Source organism: Aptenodytes forsteri, unplaced genomic scaffold (genome assembly GCF_000699145.1).
Source record: "Aptenodytes forsteri isolate BGI_AS27 unplaced genomic scaffold, ASM69914v1 Scaffold257, whole genome shotgun sequence".
Classification (NCBI taxonomy): Eukaryota; Metazoa; Chordata; class Aves; order Sphenisciformes; family Spheniscidae; genus Aptenodytes; species Aptenodytes forsteri.
The window spans coordinates 4,690,685-4,713,746 of record NW_008795194.1 but is presented as its reverse complement, the minus strand read 5'-3'; the positions used below and the strand labels follow the sequence as shown (position 1 = coordinate 4,713,746).

General features: G+C 38.7%; 1 protein-coding gene across 1 annotated transcript in view; it reads left to right on the top strand.

Annotated features, from left to right (window-relative positions):
* The window catches only part of ZNF385B (zinc finger protein 385B), a 146,208-nt gene extending 125,130 nt beyond the window's left edge, over window positions 1-21,078 (top strand). The window contains exons 5-8 of the mRNA XM_009278622.1: window positions 15,247-15,492; window positions 16,585-16,763; window positions 17,882-17,983; window positions 19,631-21,078. Coding sequence (XP_009276897.1) covers window positions 15,247-15,492; window positions 16,585-16,763; window positions 17,882-17,983; window positions 19,631-19,849 — 746 coding nt within the window. The 3' untranslated portion in view covers window positions 19,850-21,078. The remainder of the gene's footprint in view (window positions 1-15,246; window positions 15,493-16,584; window positions 16,764-17,881; window positions 17,984-19,630) is intronic.
* The last annotated feature ends 1,984 nt before the right edge of the window (window positions 21,079-23,062 follow it).

Below are 23,062 nucleotides of genomic sequence, written 5' to 3'. Positions count from 1 at the left end.
ACCTCTACATTCAGTTTTTGATAAAATAATCTAACCAATGACAGGGGAAACCTGCTCTTGATATTTTTATATTGCCCTGTTTTGACAGCGTGTTGTTTTATGCTATTAATTACTCTGCACAAATTAGACAGATTACCATCTGTCTCAGTTGGATTATACCACTGCAAGTGTTTCTACGTTAAAAATAAATCACAGTGGCGATTTAGTTAAACGCTTTCTTCCCGTTAGGAGAACAGTGGGATTCTCTGTGAAGGGGAGGCTCCTCAGAGCCTGTTACTGCTCTGCAAGCGATTGTGGGTGGGATGTTTGGGGGGACAAAAACCTGAACCTGGAGTGGCAAATTCTCTGTATACGCAGGGAATGCTGGTCACAGAGGTGAGGAACGGCTTGGAGATTGGGGTTTTTACCAGGCTCTGGACTTGAAACCAAACAATATTTTTGTTCAGCTACACTTTCCCTTACAGACGCTATTGTTCATCTGTTCTTTAACATATGTTTAGCTCTAACATAATGCTTATTGCAGCTAGAGCAATCACTATGTTGCTTCTGGGAATCAGTGGCGGGGGGTTTTTTGCCTTGGAGGAAATTAACTGATACCATTTTTTCTGAATATTTTAACACAGCTTTCATTCTCTGGGAAATGGATTATTACTATATATGAGCTGTAAAGGTATATTTTAGGTTTCTTTAAAAGATTTCTAATACTAAGAGTTTCAGTTCATGTGTGTATTTGTGGTCTTGTTTTTTTTAATCCTGATTTCCTGAGGAAATGAGACTTACAGTCACATCATCTATCCTTATCTCTGTTATTCTCTGGCCCTGTCTTCACAACTTTGACTGTATTGCCTAGTGTCAAAAAAATTCATGAGATGGAAGAGGTTTTAATGAAGCTCCTATAAGTGTGATGAAAATTGGCACCTGGGTAGAAGAGAAGCCTTAACTTATGGTCCATCCTGAGAGATGCTGCTGTGTGAGCTCTGTTTTGCTTGGCCTGCTGACAGGCCAGGCACTATGTTTGCCTTCAGGATGGGAGATTTGACAGTGTGTACGGTGGTGTAGGTATGAAACAATTGCATTAGAAGGACATAAGGTAGGGGCTAAACGGAATCAAGGAAGGGAATTAAATTCCACTCCTTGTGGAGCTGTTGTTTAACCGTTGTACTTTGGAGGATTGCTAAGTTGCTGAGAAATGTTCATCAAGAAATAAATCATTCCTGGTGTCCTTTTCTTGAGTATGGAAGAAGAGAGTAAGAAGCTAAACAGAGAAGACAGTTTTAAGTTCTTGTGTTCCTTTATCTGCTGTACTTCCACTGGTATTAGTGCAGAATGGGTAGGGAGTATCATAGTAAACTGATAAACTGAATTTACTATTCTCTTATATCGGTCTGCTAATAAAAGGACACAACAGGCACGACTAGCAGCCTTTTTGATGTGCTGCCATTTTGAGTGACATAATGATGAATGATCTGGAGCTCTCCAGACTGAACAGTTGCTATATATTGAACTAAAATGTCAAGTTAAGTTTGCTACAGAGCCATGTCTTCTGTGGGTCAGACATAGCATGAGAGCTGAAACACTTATTTGTCAGAACTCACTATTGTAGTAGTAACAGGAAAAATAATTTCACCGTTAGCTCAGCTTGTGTGATGAATCTGTCAAAGGCAAAACCCAAATTCATCCAGTCCTTATTTTTCAAAAGCTATGATGCGCTGGTCTCTATAGCTGTTCCTTTCAACTTGAGAAGTGTGGCTGCTGGTAGAGCTACAAAAGTTAAATTAATCTTTAAGGTCTTTTGGGAAGTTTCCAGAAGAATGTGGGCTCCTGCAGACACAAGTGGCTTCAGCTGAATGGAAAGGGGTGACTCCGGAACTTGGTCTGAGCATAACGATGCCCAAGTTGTGAGACAGTGGTCTTCCCTGCTGACGTTAATAATACATTATGACTCAGAAATGACTTTTGTAAATTGATCGTCAGCAAACATTTAATAATAAAGCCGTAGTACCGTTATGCTGAGTCAGCTGCAACTTCAGGTAAGTGGATATTGATGGGTTGGATTGCACAAGTTTTGCATCCTAACATGATTAGACTACTATGTGATCTTATTTTCTAAGCACGCAACTCTTCACCATTTAGAAAATACTTGTTTATTGGTACTTGTAAGTACCACTATCTTATCCTGTTCACTATTTCTGCAGACAGGAAGAAAAAGCCCCAGATGATATGTAACAAGGTGGTTGTTCTCGTACGTCTTGTTGGGTCATGTCTGCTTGTCCTGATGGGTATTTACAGATTGGAGGTGTCCATAGGGGACCCTTTCATAACCTGTTTCCCGCACAGTTTCTCTAACCACCCAAGAAAAGTCTAGTAACAGCTATAGAACAGTTTCATACGCTAGAAAATCACTACTGTGACACTGCAAGCTTTTTTGTAGCTGCTTTGAGGCATGGTTACAGAACAGCAGTTAACAGCCCTGGGAGCTGCTCTTTCATGTGGGACAAAGATTCCCTTCCCTCCCTGTGGAAGCCAAGGATTTTCAGGATGGCTTCACACAGAAGTATACATATATGTATGGCATATATGCATGGCATTGCTTTAGAAAAGGGCAGGGGTAGCAACCAGTACATAACACAGTTTAGAATATTTAGAGTGTGTTTTAAATATAGCTCCGAGAATGCAACAGAAGACGGTGTCTGTGATCCCAGGTTAGCATAGTCTAGATGCTTACAGTGATGAGTCCTTTAGGAATGCATATGATAATAACTGGATTGAAATGTCACTGTTTACTTATCAAGCAAAGAGGAATTCTTTGATCGTACTTCCAAATCAAAATAAATACTTCAAAATGAAGCAGACAGATGATGTGGTATCACCTTCTTTGCATTTTTCTTTGATACAAAAATCAGGAAGTAAATGCAACTGTTCTAAACGACTCAAAGGAGTCAAAACCAGGTTTCAGATTATGAAAGTAAGGTCATTTTTTTCTGTCTTTGATCCATTCAGTATGTGCTCTATTTCCTTTGTGCCAGTGAGAGCTCTTTGTGAAATGATAGGTATGGCAATTTCAAGTTCAGTCATTCAAATAAGATGAGAAGGCTCTGCTACTTGGGACTTAGTAGGTACAGATAAACCCTTTGGATGCTCTATGAAAACTCCTTTTTGTTCAGCTGGTACAGGGATAGGCAACATTACGCACCTAACTAGGCCAAATTCTAGACCGTGTTTCAAATCCTGACCCCTCTTACTACTGCCATATTCTGTAGCCGTGTCGCAGGGCAGCTCAACAAGCAGTTCACAGGGTTATGGTGATGATATTCAAGCATATGAGCAGTCCTATGCTGATCTGCTGTGTATGGCAAGTACGGCAGGAAAGGGATGCGACTGGAAAGTTGTTTGCCAACTTCTCAATCCTAGGCAGGCCCTGTAAGAGTTATTCCAGTTATTACAGCTGTATAACTAAAACCAGCTGGAGGTTGTTCTGAGGAACTTTGTCATGCTAGAGTGCGGTACAGTGTCTGACACCGAATGGGCTAGCTCACATTTTGAAAACAACCTAGACATGTTGATGGACCTAATAAATGTCATGTAGACATATGGTAATTAGTTGGCCCATTAGACAGGACTGGCAACTCCAAGCTTTATCAGACTTAGAAAAGTTGACCTTCAGGTCTTGTCTGTGGGCTTTCTGTGGGTGCTTTGACAACAAAACTGAGTGTTTTTTCCTTTTATTCCTAAAATAGAGTGCAACATGTTGAATCACATTTACTCAGGAAGATTACGATGGGTTGGATTTCTCCCGTGTCCCAATTACCAGTGCTGTTTATTCACCAACTACCAATGAGGTGTAATGTCCCAAGGGAGGGCTCAGTGTGTATTTTGCAAGTCCACCATCAGGACACTCCCTTAGTCGTATTGCTTTCATTGCTTATTTTAAAAATCTTTCTGCCAGTGCTTAAATTCTAAACTTTACCATATGCATCTCCGTACTTGGAGTAATCCTAAAAATGATACCAGTTCTCTTAACAAAATCCCTTTTCACCTTAACATTTATTTCCATTTATCACCTTGTTTTCCACCCATTTTAAAGGAATGGCTTGTATACATAGCTCCAATAAAATTTTTTAGATAAGCCTTCAGAAATGTAAAGAATCCATTTATATACGTTGAATCTTTCAGCAACCCTTTTATATTGTGAGATCAGGCATCTATTTTTCTTGTTTGTTCTGCTAATGATGTGCCTATTGAATATCCAAAGATTTTTTTTTATAGGATGATGATGATAATGGAATGATAATAAGATGAATATGAAATAACAAAAATTACTAGCAAATGTATGTATGTATATTTCCATAGAGGACATAATACCAGAGAGGTGGCACTACCAGAACTATTATGTATCACATCATTCTTTACTCATCATTGTCTTTACAACATACTATTACAAGAGTTCTTGAGTCTTCGGGTGAGGAAATGGAGAAGGGGAGAAAGTGGGATGAAAAAGAAATAGCTGGCAAAAAGAGAGTTCAGACTGAGATACAAATGTCACTCATCTGCTTTGCAATTTTCTTTTAGGAAGAAAGATGATCCAGAAGTATCCTAAAAAGTGAGGGTTATGTAATGAGATTTTGTAAAAATTGCAAATGAGAGAAATAAAATATCCCCTTCTATCACCTTAAGATGGTTATTATTTTGATGATGAATGACAGTATTATTTGCCTAAGAAAAATTTAATTCGTGAACAAAGCCCTAGGTTTGTTTTTAGATGACTAAGAAATTCAAATCAGTGGAAGTTCTCTTTATTTATGTAGGACTGAAATGAGCCCTTTAAATCCATTAGAATGGAAAACTCCCGAACAAGGTGGTGGCTGGTTTTGTTGGTTTTTTAACAAGCCTGGGAGGAGTAGCTTTATCTGTACCTACTACTTTCACAAAGCTTATTAAAGAAATATATTGCTAAAGAAGTAAGGCCATTCTTTTGATGCCAGACATTTAGTTTTCTCATATAATCAGAGAATAAATGACAGAATGCTGGTGATTACTCATACAATTGGTAGTTGAATGGAGTTTAGTCTGTGTCCAGTTGTGCCAAAGTTAAAGATTGTGTTGAGTCCGTAAAATTTGAGTTAAATTTCCTCCTTTTCTCTCAGCCTTTGAGTGAATTTAGTCTCCAAATGTTAAAGAATGTGTCAGGCCCAATGCTGTTGCTTCAGGATGCTTTGGTTTTGCCTCTAAATGAGATAAATGTTCTATTTTTTAACCTTTTTTCTGGAAAACATGTACTGACGATTGGGGAAAACAGTCTTGCTAGTGGCTTTTTTCCGTATTTCTCAGCAACTATTTAAGTAAAGGAAAAGACCTCTGAGAGTACAAGCTGGTCTAGCAGCAACATCCACACAATCAATAAAGTGGCTTGATTTGGGTTTTTTTTGGTAAATGTTCTTTTTACTCATACTTATCTTCATTTTTGTAACATAAATGCAAGCAGCATTTAGAACACAAGGAAAAATGTGTGTTGTACGGGATGGCAGGTAATTGTGAGACCAAGAAGTTGGTGAGTTGGTTTTGATACAGAGATGTATCTTGTTCAGAGATCCTGAATCAAAAGCAAAAATATCCATGGCTGGCACATCAGGCATTTAAATAGGTCTTTTGAAAAAATCTTCCTTTATCATCCTTCCACCTTAGTTCTACAGTTGCTGCATTATTGACTTCGTATGAGAAACATGCTACATTTCCTATAGCATAAAAATTATACATACAAATAATAGGTTACGTATTATTTCCTTGTTACTAGTTTTCAAGGAGAGTGAAAATATTTTGGTGTTATATTTGAAATGCAATTCATTGGTCAAATCTTGAGGGCATGACTAAATACTCACAGTCCTCAGGCAAACCTGCCACAGAAATCAGTGAGAATGCACAATTACAGATGTCATTTAACTGAAATGAAGATGAGTGTTTCATAGTTGACTTCAATGGCAGTTCTGCCTGGGCAAGTACCAAGTAAGTAGTTCAGACACAGGCCCGTGAGAATGTACTTGCATGCAGATTGTCAGTTCTTCTTGATTCATTTATTTAGACACCCATAAATTTTGTATTGAGTTCCAAAGCACTTTAGCAGCTGTGGGTAGAATTTTAACATTTTTTTTTTCCACAAACGGCAAGAGAAATGTGTTTCTAGTAATAAATTTCAGATTCATAGATGGAGGAGGCAATGTTATTTTTATAGTTGAGGAGATGAACCAAGTCATTTTTAAGCAGAAGTGAAGGATGTCTGGGCAGAATACGGTATGTTTGTTGTAATCTTTGAATGTTATTTTTCTAAGCATTCCTACATTATTAAAATGTTAAAAAGACAATGCAGTACTATAGAAAGTTTGCGTTCCAGGACCTCTAAAATAAATGTGGCAGTCTGTAATGGGAGTATAAAATATTTACAAAATAATAGATGTCTGGTGTCATAAAAAGAGAAGTTTAACCAGCAAAACCATTTACTTTCACCCAGATGAGAGTCACATTTTGTAATAACAGAGCTTATACTATATTTCAAACTTTGCCCAGACTGTATTATAGTTTTCCAACTCTTAAATTTTTCCATTCCAGCCAATACAGACTGGCATAGCTCAGAAAAGATGAAAGGTTAGGGTAGATTTAAAGTAAATTTGCCTAGACATACAGCAACAGGACCCAGGAAGACTAAGCTGTTGGATAGTCTCATTTATGGATACTCATTAAATAACATCCACCCTTGCTAGCTGTGTGTTGTTACGTGTCCCCTGGTTAGATCCACCTTGTTTTCAACTGCTGGCAGCATAGTGCTACTGATCTTGCTGAGTTTTATGAACAAGCTTCTAGTGAAAGCTTTCCCGACCTATTATAACAGGGGTGTGATGTGTCACTGAGAAATTAGATATTGGCAATGTACACTAGGAAATTGCTCTGTATTTGTGTTTGTAGACGAGCTGGTTTTCTCCAGAACCAACGCACTGCATTTACCATAGTTACCCGTTTACCCTATTCAGTCTAAAATTGTAAAAGAGGGGAAAAATTGTATTAATCTCTTTTCAAATGAGGAAAAGAGAAGTCTGATATAACCTGCATTCTGTAAAAAAGCGGAATTGAAGACAAGCAGGTGAAATGGAGACACAGCACAAGTTGCTCCAAGTGAGTGTTAGACGTTAGTTTGTTTGCTCTGGACATAGTATGTACACTCCTGCATTTTGGCTAACAGTGCAGAATCAACCCTTCTTCTTGTTCCTCTTGCTTTTGCACAGAGAAATTGCATTGTGTTGAAATACTAAATAAGAGATTTTTGAAATATGAATGTCCTACCCCCAGTGAGTGCACCCAGATTTTTCTTGATCTTGGTCAGTAAAACAGATCTAATACACCAGCCGACCAACCAAAAACAATTCTCCAAGAATCCCCAACTATGCAAGGAATTGACTAAAAATCATAGGTAATATAGTGGGATCATCTCACACACCCCAGTAATTGGAACAGCAGGCACTCTCTGTTCAGGAAGGTGTACAAATAGGTACAGAAATAAATTTTGCAGGGCAAGATTTTACAGTTGCAGAACTGTGTGTACTTCTGAATATTTTCTAATTCTCATCAGTCTGCTTTCATAAAAATTAAACCCATCCAAAATTTCAAAACCAAACTTTTGTAACATTACATCTTTAATCTGATCAGTTGCAATAATTTTGTACTCTGAAAAAACGACAGGTTCCTTTTGCAAGAAAATTCCCTGCAGTCTTTGGTATGCCAAATCAGAAATAAAATATCTAAGAAATTAAGTATCAACATCGCTGTTGTACCATTGCCAACCAAGCAATATTTCTGAAATGAAAAAGATACTTCGGCTCAGCCCGTTGGAGAGTAGTGATGCAGTTAATCAAATAATCAGTGTAGCTACAGAGTTCACTCAATATTGCAGAGACATTTCCTGATGTACCTTCAGTACCTTGAGAAAATATGTTGTAGCTTATTTCAGTGCACATTTGTGTTTGAGATGAAAAGCTTTATATTTATAGCTTCCATTTGTTTCTCGTCTTTGTATAGAAACAAAATTGGTTTTCTTTAGAGTGAGTCAAACAGATTTATTTCATGTAACAACCTTTCGTTATATGAAACCTAGCTGTTTTTCAGACAGGCCTAAAGTATACTTTACCAAAACTAAAGGTAATCAAAGAGTTAATAGATACACTGTGCTGTCTGATTTGCATGTAGGTTTGCAGTGGAATTTTTCTAGAACAGAGCCCTACGGGTTTTTCAGCCTCATTTCTCAGTAGACTGCACAACTGGTGAGAAAGTAGGTATTTCGTCTGACAGCCATTAGAGTCTCATTATTCAGCAAATGTGGAGATAAAACAAAAAAGATTTTGAAATCCCTTATCAAAGTTAGCTAACTCTGTCTTAATGAGTGTCAAGAAATAATCTAATGCTCTTTGTTGTTTTTTTTGAGTGATGCTGAGATGCAGGACAGAGTGCTTACAAATGCTGTAAAGGTTGTGACCACTAGTGATTTAATTGCTTTCCTGCTATTACCTTTTTCTATTCATTTCTGCTAATATATTGAAGGAATTCAAATTATTCTTGTCCTTCTATTAATTTGGTCATTGATCTTCTTCTCCCTCCATATCTTATTTCAGGCAAAGAGATGTACAGCAACTATTGTTTCCAATATGATGACGTGTGGCTCCTCTTTCTGCCCCAGACCTGTGTCCCAGGGTAGATCCTAGGGTTTGTTTAGGCAGTCCTTCAAGTACAGTGTGCCTAAATAAGTTTTCCCCACCTTGATTTTATTTTGTCATGGTTTTTTAACATCTCCCTTAATTACTTTCAGTCAGGCTTGTAACCTCTTTGACTGCGATCTCTCTGCTTTCATGCTTTTGTTTTAAATGCTGCAAATTTTGTTACAATATTTCTGTGGTACAGCTAAAGCTACTGATTTTTCTCTATCCAAATTCTTCATGTCCTTTACTTTCAAAGCTCTCCGTACCTTTGTATGTCTTTTGTAATGTACTTTCAAGATGCTGACTTGCACCTACCACCCATCAGCCATTGAAACCAGCTTCCCAAACAGCTTCCCGCTTTTCCTGGTCCTGTTTGTGAAGAGCTCCCTGCAAACAGCTGCCAAACTTACTTCTGTTACTCTCACTTCTGAAAATTTCTCTTTCTCTGTGATGGACTGAAAAACAGAAAAAAGCTTGTGAGAAGTCTGTCTGCCACGCCGGTGCCTGTGTTGGTGACTGGTTGGTCTGGGGACCACCTTATTGTTCTGTTTGCAGAAAGCTTAGAACAGCGAGGTCAAATGATAGATTTTAGTAATATCAACTAACTCGCCTCTCTTCAGCATTGTCAATGGGCATATTTTATAAAGAAGTGTAGGAAGAAAAAGTGTAGTGAGAAATAAGTGTCACTTTTTAGTTTTATGTCAGATGTGCCAAGCATCTAAAATGTCAAATTTTAACTGAGAATTTTATTTTTTAAAAAAACATGTTTTTACTTTGTCTTTATTGATGTTAATTTAGCTATAGTGATAAGCTTTTCAGCAAAATTGCTTGGATTGAATATGGCTGTAATTAATGTAACTGATTTTACCTTTGCTACAGAGTTGATCAGGGAAGGAGTTTTTATACAATAGTCTGACAACCTGATTGATTTCCTCTTCCCGTTCTGTAATCACTGTCTGCTTCAAAGGTTGTTTAATGCAGCCCAATATTCATAGGCATATTTGGAGCTGTTGAAATTATAGGGAGAACCTGAAAATTGTTTTCACTCAGTACAGCTCTGCTGGTTTGGGAGATATGCTTGCTTTACCTCAAAGTCTCAATTACTCTCAAGAATCAACACTTCAGACTAATACCAGTTCCCTGTGTCACAACTTATGTGAACTCAAGGCTATCTATAAGACAATCTTTGCACCACATTTCTAATAAACCATAAATAAAACACAAACCCTTCCTTTCAGAAATCACTTTTGGTTTTGGTTACCATAGGAAGTGGCATGGTCAGAAATTAATTGAAGGTGTTCAGGGTCATCAAGCTGTCCATGTTTTTAAAAGTCGTTCTTCCAGTAGTGGTGTGGTATTTTAACATACTGCTGTAAACAAGGCTGATCGCACCAAAGGATTTGCACCTAACCATGCATCAGTTCTGCTCATGGGTTGCATAGCGTTGATAACCATGCAGTGATTCAGCTATACATTAAATTATTTTGTTGCTGTGTTTCTCCTAATGTAGCTGGTTTAGGCTGAAAATTGCATTAGAAATTGCATGGCTCTTTCCTTCAGGTTTTTCAAGAAGAAAAGGAGCACAAGTATTTACTATTTACTTACCTTTACAAAGGAGAATCACAAATATCTAGACTGCCGAAAACAGTTTTCCATTATGCTCTTTTCTAAGCTGGCAATATGTTCTGTTGTGTGAGCAGGTGGAAGAATTATAAAAACAGATCTCCATTTCTAGGATGGGAAATTAGCAAATCTCTCAAAAGAGCTTTGGTGTAGGGTTGTCTAGAGCAGCGGTGGCCACTTTGCAATGTCTGTGCTGCCCTTCTGTTGTAAGTACTTTGCGTATGGCTGCTGTTCAGTGCCTGCAGCTGGGGGATGCAGTGAAGGACCTGGCACAAGGACAGGTGCGAAGGTGAATGCTGAATTTCTAGATTTACACAGGAGTTTTAGAATTTGCTTGTTTTTATTTGTATTAAGAATCTCAATTTTCAATTAAGAATCTGAATTTTAAGTTACTTTTCCACTGAAAGTAGTATATATATGTTCGTAATGAAGTCAAAATTAGAACTTCTACCTAACATGCACCAAAATCATCACTTGCACTGAAAAAAAAAAAAGTTATTTCCTAGCGATAGAAAGCCATACCTATAGGCACATTTTAGTATGGTAAGATATAATTTTAAAACATAAATTTATAATGTGCAAATATATGTTATAAAATAGTCAACACACACAAATCACAAAGTAAACCAAGTGATCTCTCTTAAAGGTACCTTATAAACCAAACTGCTTAACAGAATGGTTGGGGGGGAATATTCTTTTTACTTTCTGCATGGACTGCATTGATTGCTGGACGATGAGCAGGGACAGAGCGTTCGTGTTCAGTTGTTCACTAGAAAAGAAAACAACTGAAAAGAAGAGATGCAGGTTGAGTGTCAGAGGGAAGAAGTTTTATGATAACATTTTTGCCCCTTTTTGAGCTAGGGCAAAACCCGTTCACTTAGCTGAACTAGGATTTCAGCATTAACAGGTAGGTCCTGTAGATTATGCCATCGCAACTGTAGTGAGAGTGGCATGACCTGCAAAGATTGGTAAATCTCTTAAACTGGTCTTGCTCTGGGAGCTAGAACCTGTTTGATTTGAACCTGTCAGATGTTATCCTGTGCTGTGTCCTGACTTTGCTACATACAGCTGAAATGAGGCAGTACTAATTGGATAAATAAGTCTTGAATTCTAACATGGTGCTGACACAAACGTAAGGCAAACAACGAGAAATATGTGAAAACAACTTCAAAGCAGAATTGAAATAATGTAAGTAGGCGACAAGAGCATTGATATTACTGAGCCCAAAGCAATACTTAATTAGCTAGCTTTATTTTTTCCTTGGGCTCTATTTCAAAATAAATTCAGGCCTCAGTAAGAACTTGAAATGAACCATTGATTTACTTCTCTGGAGTCTTGAGGAAAAGGGAGACTGAATTTAAAGACAGGAATTTAACACAGATGAAATATGGCCTTTCTATGTGGAAAAAGAACATAGATACAGTGCAACAGTATGGGTTAGATTTTAAAAGAACCCCTTGCACGTGAGTTACGATGTAAGCATTTCAACCTGACCCTGACTCAGGTTGAATCACAGCTGCAGTTTTCTGGGAGGAGGTTGGTACTGCTGTGATCTCCTGCTTCCAGCTGTGCTCTGCTGAGCACTACAGCAGAAGCCAGTGGTACAGCCCTGATCCTGGGCAGGGTGGACTCACTCATGCACTTGTTTGGCCTCTGCCTGGCTCCGTGGGCTTGGCCCAGGTGGAAATCAGAGCAAATTTGAGCCTATTCTCAATAATACTTGCCTTCAGAAATAGCAAGAGGACTATAATGCTACCACTGCATCTAACTATCTACGTATCTTTTATACGGTGATTGCAGTTTGGAAGTGTGTATATGTGTGCAGGCATTAACAGTTACATTTCTGATTTCTGCATGGAGATTTTATTTGTTAGCTCTGTGCTATAAGTGCAAATAAAAGAGTAATCTTCTTCGTGCTTTATATATACATGAAATTTGCATTTCCTGTGCTTTACACAGTTGAATACTTGGCATTTCTGTCTCAAACATAAAACTGTAAGTAATGGTGTTTTGAATTCTGTGGATTGAAAACAATAAGCTGTTATCAAAAGCCCATTTGGAGAAGTGCAATTTTCTGATTTTAGAAGCCAGGAAAACCCAATTCTGGCCCCACTGCAGTAACAAATATGCACTTAGCTCAGTGTACTTTCTGTGGGAGTTAAACTGTATAATAACCTTACAATTATGATCTTTGAAGATGTTCTGCATTAAGCATTTAGAATGGTGGAAGGAAACATTAATTCATAGAGGGGCGTGTGTCTCTCCTTATACGCATACATCTCCATGGATGAAGAGCTTATTTGTGTCAGGAAGCTTTCCAAATGATGGTATTATTATGTGAACTGAGGTTCTTTCCAAAAGCTGAGATACTGGCAGAATTGAGCCCAGCTGGATGCTGGTAACTTCTCTCTAGTTTTCTAGAAGTTTTCTTGTTACGCATTATATACTCTAGAATTGCTTTGTATTATGAATAGTGAAAACACCGTAAATCTAGGGAATAGTTTAAAAATTGACGTACTACATCAGCTGGTGGCCGGCTAAGTGAGGAGAAGTGGGAAATGATATCTGTCATTTTTCAGTCATCTGTTAAATTCAGCGATGGAAAACCATCAGTCTGTGATGGTAATTGGTGGCCTGTGTAAAATGGATCTTACTCCGTTGCTCAGGATCTCACTCCACAGATGCTTGATGGCAAAACAAAGAAATAAAAATCTGCTCCCTCTTGTTGCAGACGGTTTGAACAGCGAGGACAGGGGCTGCAGGCAGGAGTGTGAACGGTGCGCTGGCTGCACGAGGCAGTCTCTCAGGCCGGGGGTCCACCCCGGCGTGCATCAGCTGGCGTTGGTGCTGGCCCCCTCCTGTTCTCTCCCTCACAGGCGGAGATGATTTCTATCTCTAGGAAGTGTTTCAAAAGCACCAAATCTTTATGCTTACATTAAAAAAAATACATGGGAAACAACATAAAAAAACCCCAAACTAGAAGTTTAGTCTCTCTATATTAACATACAGCTTGCATAGAACAACAACAACCACCCTATTTTCCTGTAATGTGAATTCACAAATGGCAGCAGTTCGGCGTGTTTCCTTTGTAGGTGTTAGCACCTCTGAGAACTTTCCATACTGAAAACTCTTTAATTTAGAATGTTAGCAAATGCTATTTATTAAAACGGTGTATTTTATGAAGACTCGCAAGTCATAATGCGTTCTAGATTTTTGCAGATGTGACATTACTATAGAGACATTAAAATTGAATGGTCTATGAACTATGATTTAACATCACTTTTGTCATACTTTATCAATCAAAATACCTTCAGAATCTGGTTTTATCATTAATTTGCTCCTAATAGTAATCTTTGTTCTTGATCATTTTCAATGTTTAATACAGTTCATTTTGTGTCATTTCACAGTATTTTTATTGCTATTTTAAAAAATAATTCTTTTATTGGAATTTTCTTTTTCCTATTTTAAAAAATAATAATTCTTTTATTAGAATTTTCTTTCTCCTGGTTTTTAACAATCTAAAATTGATGTACTGCAATGCATTTCTGGGAAATATGCCAACAACTGTGGGGTTGTAGTTTCAGGATGCCTGTTCATAGTTCATATGCACTCTCAAGTGTTTGTTGTAGGGGGTACAGTCCTGTTTTCAGAATTCTTGGTAGCACAGCATTGGCCTGATACACAGAGTGATGTTAAGACAGAGTCTGGTAGCTGTAAGCATAAAGTGCAAGGGCCCATACTTAGAAATAACCAAGTGCTCAAAATAGAACCTAGTTTTTCAAATCAGTTCAACACTATTTGAAACTGTGCCATAGGTTTCAAATGGAATATAAGTAGTTTTTAAGAGGTTGCTGTTATGTAGATGTTGTACTTGCTTAGGCAATAAAATTTGATTCCTGTTGTTCAAAGTGACAACAGGTCACTTACGCAATCATTTCTTACGTCCATTTTGTCAGGGTTGCTCATACCAGAACCGCTGTACTGTCTTCCTCCCATTCCATATTCTTTATAGATGAGCTTGTTTTACTGCTGGCAACTACCATGGCTTGTGGTCACAAGGACTGCAGTTGAATAGCTTAAAATGCAATGAGCTCTTGTAGACAACACGTAGGCGAGGAGCATTTGAATACTGGCTCTGGCACAAAGTTCCTCTTTAGGCACAGTTGGGACATTTAATCTCTCACCTTGCGATGGCCATCTGTAAAATAAAGTAATACCTGCCTACCTGTCTCATAGGAGCACAGGTTATTGACCCGTGCTTGTGAAGTGATACAGGAATGCACTGAATGCACATCAGAGCCATCTGATCTCCAGATATATGGGGAATTGTTCTTGGAAAAACTTAAAAATATTAGCAGCTGTGTTCATGTGTGTAGTGTAGTATCATAATCAACTCCTGTAACTGAAATGGGGGATATCATATGTCAAGATGGTGCTGGAGCCTTTCAGTGTCCTCCTAGTGGCTTTGAGAAACTTGAGCCATTCCAAAGGCAAATATATTGCTTTTCAGAAATATTTTTGTAATCCCCAGTGCAAAGGCTCACATGTTTCTGAGTGCTCTCCAGTCCTTAACCCTGGCTGCCTTTGGGTTTTCTTGGGCTCGTTTCAACTGGCCAAACCTGCAGCATGACAGCAACAACAGCTGACATGAATTTGTTGAAGTCATTGGTATTCACTGGTAACCTTAAAAACAGGAAGATCACCCCTTTTGTCAAATTACACACATTTCATGGTAGGATTTTAACAAGATTTCAAGGATGCTGTGGTCCTCTATAAAATGAGATGAATTAGGCCTGTGTTGTGTTAGGTTCACTAAAACCACAGGACTACTACTGTAGGATTTTTTTGTGTGCAGCATATTATGACATACGTATTTTGCTTCTTTTAGAAGATAAAGGGAAAGCAAAACCCAGTAGTGCAAGTCAGCAGTCCAGTACAGAAGTGGGTCCTTTTCTTCCCAAACCTGGAGTGGCAGCAGTGGCACCTGTAACACCTGCCTCATCCTCCAAGAGTACGAATGGAGCTCTTAACACAGTTTCTGAGTCAGAAGAGGAAAAAGCCAAAAAACTACTTTACTGTTCATTATGCAAAGTGGCTGGGAATTCCCTGTCACAACTAGAAGCCCACAATACAGGTGAGTATGCATACAGTGTAAATCAGTGTTGTGTGTTATTATTTTTAAAATTCAGTGTGACAAGCTGGTTTTCTGACACTGTGGTAGCCACACTTCACTGAAGAGTCTTTTAGTTAAAACTTACATGGCAAGTTACAGAAACATTTCTGTTAATGACAATTTCATGTGTGGTGTTTGATATTTTATTAAAGTGCTCTCTAAATTTTTTTGAACTTCCTGTACTTCATGTACTCTGTAAGCTTTTAATTGACAAAATCCCTACAGTTCATTTTACCTAATCAGATTGCGTCATACCTCCATAGTGAGGATCATAGTGTGATCATAGTGGTTTCTGTAACACTAAGGTTTCTAAAATGTCAGTTCTCTCTCTCTTTCACATTTCATTCCACTATCTCTGGTGTCTGGTTTTTTGGTGGTACAACTTACAGTAATTTTTGTTATTTAATATTTTTGATAATTTTAGGGTGGGGTCCTTAGATTTCCTAGATGTCCTAGAATCTTTTGATTATCGTGAATTAGATATGGTCCCTTTAAAAGGCCACAAGCAGCAATCCCTAATGTGCTCTGGCTGCTCTGTGATGTGCTGGTGATGTAAAGCTTGTTAACAAACCATTGAAGCTGGTTTTACAGCAGTAATCCATTCTTGAAATGGCCAAAGCAGCCATTTCATTGAAATCAGGGATACTTATTGAAGTATTCCTGTTCCTAGGCAAGTTTTGAGTGATTGCTGTGGTTCCTCTCCCACTCTTGGCTTGGCCCTTTTTCGTGATTCACCAGCTATATGGATTTTGGCAGGAGAATAAGCGACAAACACCTTGGCCATACAGCCACACACTGCCCCCAAACAGAGAGGCAACAGTCCAGCGTGCCTGTCGTTCCCTTTTTGTACAAACCCTTCTTCCATTGTCTGGCTTCCCTTTAGATCAAGGAAGTGGGAACTACACTGACCAAAACCAGTCATCATTAATCCTGATCTGTGGAGACTTTAACCATTCCGTCTTGAAGATAAATGTGTTACAAAAAGTCCCAAGGCTAATGGACATGGTTGTATGTTGCTGATCATTAACTCACCTGCGTCTCCTTGCCCATCAGGCTCCAAGCACAAGACCATGGTCGAGGCTCGGAACGGTGCTGGTCCCATCAAGTCTTACCCTAGACCTGGATCCCGGCTGAAAGTGCAGAACGGCAATAAAGGCTCAGGACTGCAGAACAAGACGTTTCATTGTGAAATCTGTGATGTCCATGTTAATTCAGAAATTCAACTTAAACAGGTAGCTTGCATGTATCTGGGGCTCCTTTGTTGGTTTTAGTTGCATTGCAATATTCTAGGTGGGATGTAGGTCTGTGTGGAGATGTTTTGGCAAAAAGTTAACTTAGTATTTCTTTTCTGTCATCCCACAGCTATTTCTAAATAGTTCACCATAGGTCAAGTTCACCTAATTGTTTCAGCTGGGAAAAAATGCTTGAGAGTCGTAAAGCAGAGGTGGACAAGGTGTCAGTATCAACGAATAACATAGCAGGTCTAGTTTAAAAGTTTGCTGTGGCTCAAGAGAGAGATTTGAACTTTGGTCTCCCAAATGGAAGAAATTCTGGGTTGAGGTTCCCTGGATTCCTCTTCTGGTGGTGTTTCAATCTGCTGAGATACTTTTTAATACTATGTGAGAAGGAGAGTGTCCAGTATTGACTGAATCTATTGGTTTAGGACAATTGGCAGGAAGGTAATACTGTAGATACGTCTGAAATGTGTAGAGCAACGTAATCATTAACAGCGTAGCTGTATGAATATGAATGTGCAGCTCTGCTCTGTCCGAGCCAATTAGCCCTGGTTCAGAGCTGTGCCAATACAAATGCGTTGTTTCTGATACCCAAAAGGGAATCTCTAACTGGATGGTGCTGTGCTGTGTGGATGTGTCCTCTCATTCCCTGTTATTTCAGTTATCTCTAAGATAGTATTAAATTGCATGGTATAGACATATCCCTGGGTATTGGTTCTTCCTTCAGCTAATATTGAATTATTTATACACCTGAACAGCATCAGCGAGACTGAAATTTACCTCCTACTTCTGAGTATCCCTATGACCTAGTGATTACAGCTCTGCCTGGTTCAAAGCTCCTCAACTGGAAAAAGGAAATACTAACCAAAATATCAATAATTTGCAGAGCCTGTCTCGGATCATGGAATTCACTGTATTTGATTAGTTTCTGATTCTCTATTTGATGTGCTCCAAATTGTTATGTTTAATTTAGCAAAAGTCATCCTTGCTCTCTCTAAAGAACCTACTTTATCTTACGAACAGGGGCTTAGGCATATCCTGCTGATAAATCAATTTCAAACTCAAAACTGAGAAATGTTTAAACAGATAATTAAATGTGAGGATATTTATTTCAGCACATTTCCAGCCGAAGGCATAAGGACAGAGTTGCAGGAAAGCCTATGAAACCTAAATATAGTCCTTACAACAAACTGCAGCGCAGCCCAAGTATTTTAGCAGTAAGTATTTTTATTTCTCATCACTGTCTGTGTGAATTTGTGACCCTGGGGACTCCCACCGCACAGAGACAGGAACATGACAGACCTGACACTTCCACAGCGTTTCTCCCCCTGCAGGCTGAATCTGCACAGGGATCAGATTTGAAGATAGTTATGTATTCTGTCTGCCCAGCCAAAGGCACGCAGACAGCACTGCGAGTGTTATTTACTGCTAGGAAGAAGGGAACAATCAGTGGAATGGAGAGTGAACCGTGTGCCCTGTGGAAAGGTATTGGCTCTGCTGGGCTAGTGCACTGCTCCTTGAAGGCTGCAATGTACATACTCTGTCTTTCTGGGCACCTGAGATAACTCTCAGTTATGACGGATGCAGTCGGGGAAAAGGAAATAAGATACTAAGATATAAAAATACTAATGCTCATTCTCTGCATACAGCAAAACAGAGTGCTGTGTGGACATATTATGTTAATGCAAAAGATTTATCAGGTGTTTAGGAGAATTGATTGCCTATCTGCTTGCTCGGGCTGTGTCTGTCACTGGCTACCAAAACACCTCTGCTGCCTTTGTGCCCCAAGCCGTTCCCCTTTCACACCCACCTGCGTTTCCAGGAATTCCCCAAGCTGGTTCTGCCAGTCAGCTGCAGCCAGAGTTCAGGCTGGCTCTAGCACAGCACAGATTGTATGTTTATTTGCTCATGACTCAGCCTGTATTTTATTCATTAGGGAAAAGTGCATGTCACCTATGGCACAAAAACAATTTATAGGTTGGAAAGAGAGAGATGCAAATGTGTGTGCACAAGAGTAAGCATGTGAAAAGCCTTTAAAAGCTGAAATATTAATATGCCTTTGTAATTGTAGAGAGGCACATGAAAATGCTGCAGGCTTTCTGTAAGTCTCCCCATTTGATAGGTTCTGCACACACCAATCTTCTTCACTTGTGTAATACATCATTTTATAATCTATTGCGTAAGGAGAGACCTCCACTAATAAAGGAAGGACATGAGTATCTTTGCCCCCACAAATGTGTGATTGTGGTGTAAACCATTTTCAGTGAGACTGTAATGTATATATTTCTGGTTAGCTTTTTCACCACAAGCACCAGATCATACCATTGTACCATCTACCATTGTAGATCATAAACTGAGTAATAATTCTTTCAGAAAGAATTCTTTCTGGTATTGATCTTAAAAAATATTTCTATTTTGAAAAGAGCAGCTCTGCATTGGCAGGTAAAAAGCTGACTGGATTAATACTAGTTTCCCATCTCGGCCACTCTACTTTTCTGCAATTCATTTTTGCAAGTGGAAAATTTGACTTTTGACACTGCAGTCTTAATCATGTTTTTTTAATATTTCTTGCATAGTTATGATTTATATAATTTAATGTTGTTCACTTGCAAATTATGCTTCCTTCTAAACATCAGTGTGACTGTCCCTACACTCAAGAGATTTATGTATCTTTAAATATACAACTTGGTTGCTTTAATTGCCTTGGGAGTAAGAAGACAATGTGGGTAAAATTTCTAAGCAGCTGACATGAGGCCTCTGTGAGAAACCACAGCGTGTCCTTTGTCAGGGTTCATTTTTTCCCTCATGTAAAAGTGGGTGTGGGGAGAACTGTATTTACATTGCTTTTGTATGTTTTATTCCAGGCAAAACTCGCATTCCAGAAGGATATGATTAAGCCGCTGGCACCTGCTTTCCTTTCATCTCCTCTTGCTGCGGCTGCAGCTGTATCGTCGGCTCTGTCCCTTCCTCCCCGTCCCTCTGCCTCCTTGTTCCAGGCGCCTGCAATACCACCAGCTCTCCTCAGGCCAGGCCATGGTCCCATCCGTGCAACTCCTGCCTCCATACTTTTTGCACCATACTAATTTATTGATGTGAAAAAGAGATAACTATGGACAGTAAAAGGGTAAAAGAAAAGCAGGAAAGGGGTCGAGATTTTAAAATGTCTTTGTCTTTTGAAATGCCATCCAGCGTGACACCTCAAACGCCCACACCATAAAATTCATCATTGAGGGTACTGCATTTTGGAGTCTAGACAACTCTCTTTCTCAGTCTCTCTCTGTCTCTCCTTTTTTAATCCAAATGGAGTGTGATTTTCTAAAAACGTAATTGCTCATAAAATTTATACCATTAAAGATTCATGCATTTTATTTTTTTTTCAATGTGTATGATGCACCTTGGAATCAAGGAACGTAAAATATTTTCCTGACAGACTTGAAAACTAGGGTCTTCCTTGCTCACACTTATGTAAATACTTCTCTGAAAACCAATGGGGTATAATCTAATGTGGAAAAAAGGTAGATGAACCAAACGCTTGATTGTGGATAACATCTCAAAAATGACTTGCGTCCTTTTTCTTTTCAGTGTGCTCTTGTTGACAGGGATTGTGTACTGTCCTAGGCCCCAGTACTGGTGTATCTTGTGTAGTACTAAAGATGTATCACATGTCTGATTTTAATATTTTTAGTTTCTGTGCAAATGTTTGAAAGCAATGCAGCGCTGAAGCTTTTAATTATTTCTTTTGTGTCACACTTTATTTAGAGAAATTAAAAATAGAAAGCCATATAACATATACTTAAGATTACTACTTGTTTGCTACTTTCATTTAACTTATTTTTGTTGTTTCCTCACTGGTGTTGCTAAGCAATGTTTAAAGAGAAAAAAAAGCTTTTCAATTGCACATTACCACAGCTCACATGCATTGTTCAAGATGGCAATGGATCCGTGTATTTGTACGTAATATCCTTTTTCTTCATTTCTAACTAGTTTCCTTTGTAACGATGCTGCATAACATTGTGGCTCCCTAATGCAATAATGTACAGAACATAAAATATTTATAATTGACCGTATTCTCTGTTTACTGACTGTATTGCAGTAATGCCCCACCTATCTTCTTACCTCCCCAACCCTTTTATAAAGGTGATATCAATATGCAGTACTCGGACTGAAGTCATTATGTGATAATAGGGACAACAGGTGGAAGAAAGGAAAAAAAAATAGAATTAACTTTTAGAGCATCTTTATCTGCAATCCATAATAGTAAAATGTCTGTGTATTTTTTTAAATGTACCTTTTCAATAAAATAATAAGAAAAATATAGATGCTTCTTGTGTTTATTAATTGGTACAGAAAAAAAAAGCCTGGAACAAAAAAATTTAGCTAAAGGAGTCTTCAGGAGCAGGCAGAGCATTAGAGTTGCAATAAAGTATAATTACAGAACCTGCGTTTACTCCCCTTGTGTTTTAACGTCTTTTCCCTGCTACATCCTGTTACAGCCTTTACTGGGGCTTTTTTGCAGTCAGACTGTAAACATTCACTACGTCGGAGATTCAGAGGAAGAAGCAGTAGAGCCAGGTGGGTGATTATGGTTTTATTATTGCACCACCAAAATGCTACAACATGGTTATGCCATCTCTGATGGAGATTAAGGATTAACTTCAGAACCAGCCTGGGCATACCTGAGACTGGAAGCAGGTCACTTTGGAGCCAGGACTTGCTCTGAAGCATGGGCAAAGGAGGCAGCTGCTTGATGCAGCAGGCTTTTGAAGGCAGGTGTTTGGGGAAGCTTTGAAATTATCTTTTTCCCTGCTGAAAAGTTTGATCTGTTCTGTAAAAATCTTTTCTTTGTTAATACAAAGTGAAAAGTAAAGAGTACAAGAGTAAAAGACTCAACTGTAAGGCTGTAGGGTTAATACAAAGCCAACAGGCCTGTTACAAATCCACAAAGACTAAGGAATAAAAATTTCAGGAACTTTATAATAGAGAATTTACAGACCAACATATACCTCATAGTTGCAACATATTAGAGACCATATTCTGCAAGTGTAATTCTGCCCAATTTCTACTCTTCAGTGGAGCAGTCGACTGTGTTGTGAGAGGATAATTTGCTGGAGAATCACCTACAAAGGGGTAGGTAAGGGAGCTCGGGCTTTTAGCATCCTCTGGGGAAGCAGGTACAGTTGTATTAATCCTGTGGACTGTGAGAATTAGAAGGTAGTATGGGTGGGCACTCTTCCATGTGCATCTGTTTGTGTCTGATTTTGTAACTCATGCTTGTAGGGAGTCAGGTTTAACTGCTCACGTGCTTTCAGAGGAGTTACATGAGGAGCCTGTTTCTGTCCAATGTGAGATGGTTTTACTGAACTGTGTATTTTAATTGGTTCTTCAGGAAACGAGTTGTCTATGTATTAAAAGACTATTTTACCTGCTTTTTATAACCTACTGTTGGTGATGAGAAATTTAAAGCAATTACAAGTTTCTGCAATTGAAAGTGTTCCCATATAAAATACAGAAAACCTGTACTAAAAAGGGGACCGGCCAGAGTGTGTAGACTTCTTGGACAGCTGATTATTTCAAAGAGCATCTTACACTGGGGAAATATTTAGGTCGCTAAGCGTGAAAGAATGGGTCATGTCATTCAGCAATAAGAGGAATTACTTAACCTGTGAAACACAAGGAGCTAAAGTCTGTGACTGAAAGCCAAGGAAGACTCATGTTCAGATTCATATCCAACACCCTTTGTACTCTTTGCTGCGTTAACTTACATTTTGTGTACTGTAACTCCACTTGCCACCAAAGTTTTGTCCAGGACATGCAGGACTGAGCATTTGACATGATAATTACATGGTAAATGGCAAACCCTCTCATTATGCCTGCTGGGATCTCGTGTTTTGGAAACGAGCTCTACATGAGAAGGAAAATTTGTATCATACTTGCACAAAGGCTAAGCTGCTTTTTTTATATGTTAGGATGTTTTCTCCTGAGGTGTAATATCATTTACAGACAGCTGGCTATGAAATTCATGGATTTGTTATAACAGAGAACTAGTACTGAAATACAATATTTGCAATGCAGTTACCATTTTGAATAAATATATTGAACGTGCAAACCACTAAGGTAATAAGGCTAAAGCAATAGGATCACATTCTCTCGTATGTCTATTATTCTAGGTCTGTTCACTGCAAGTTGTTCCTGTACGAGAAGTCAAAAGTTATAAGGGGCGCTGTGTTGGTCAGGGATTGTCACCTGGCGCTGCCATCTTTCCATAGCAGAAGAAAAAGGATCCAGACTGGACACAG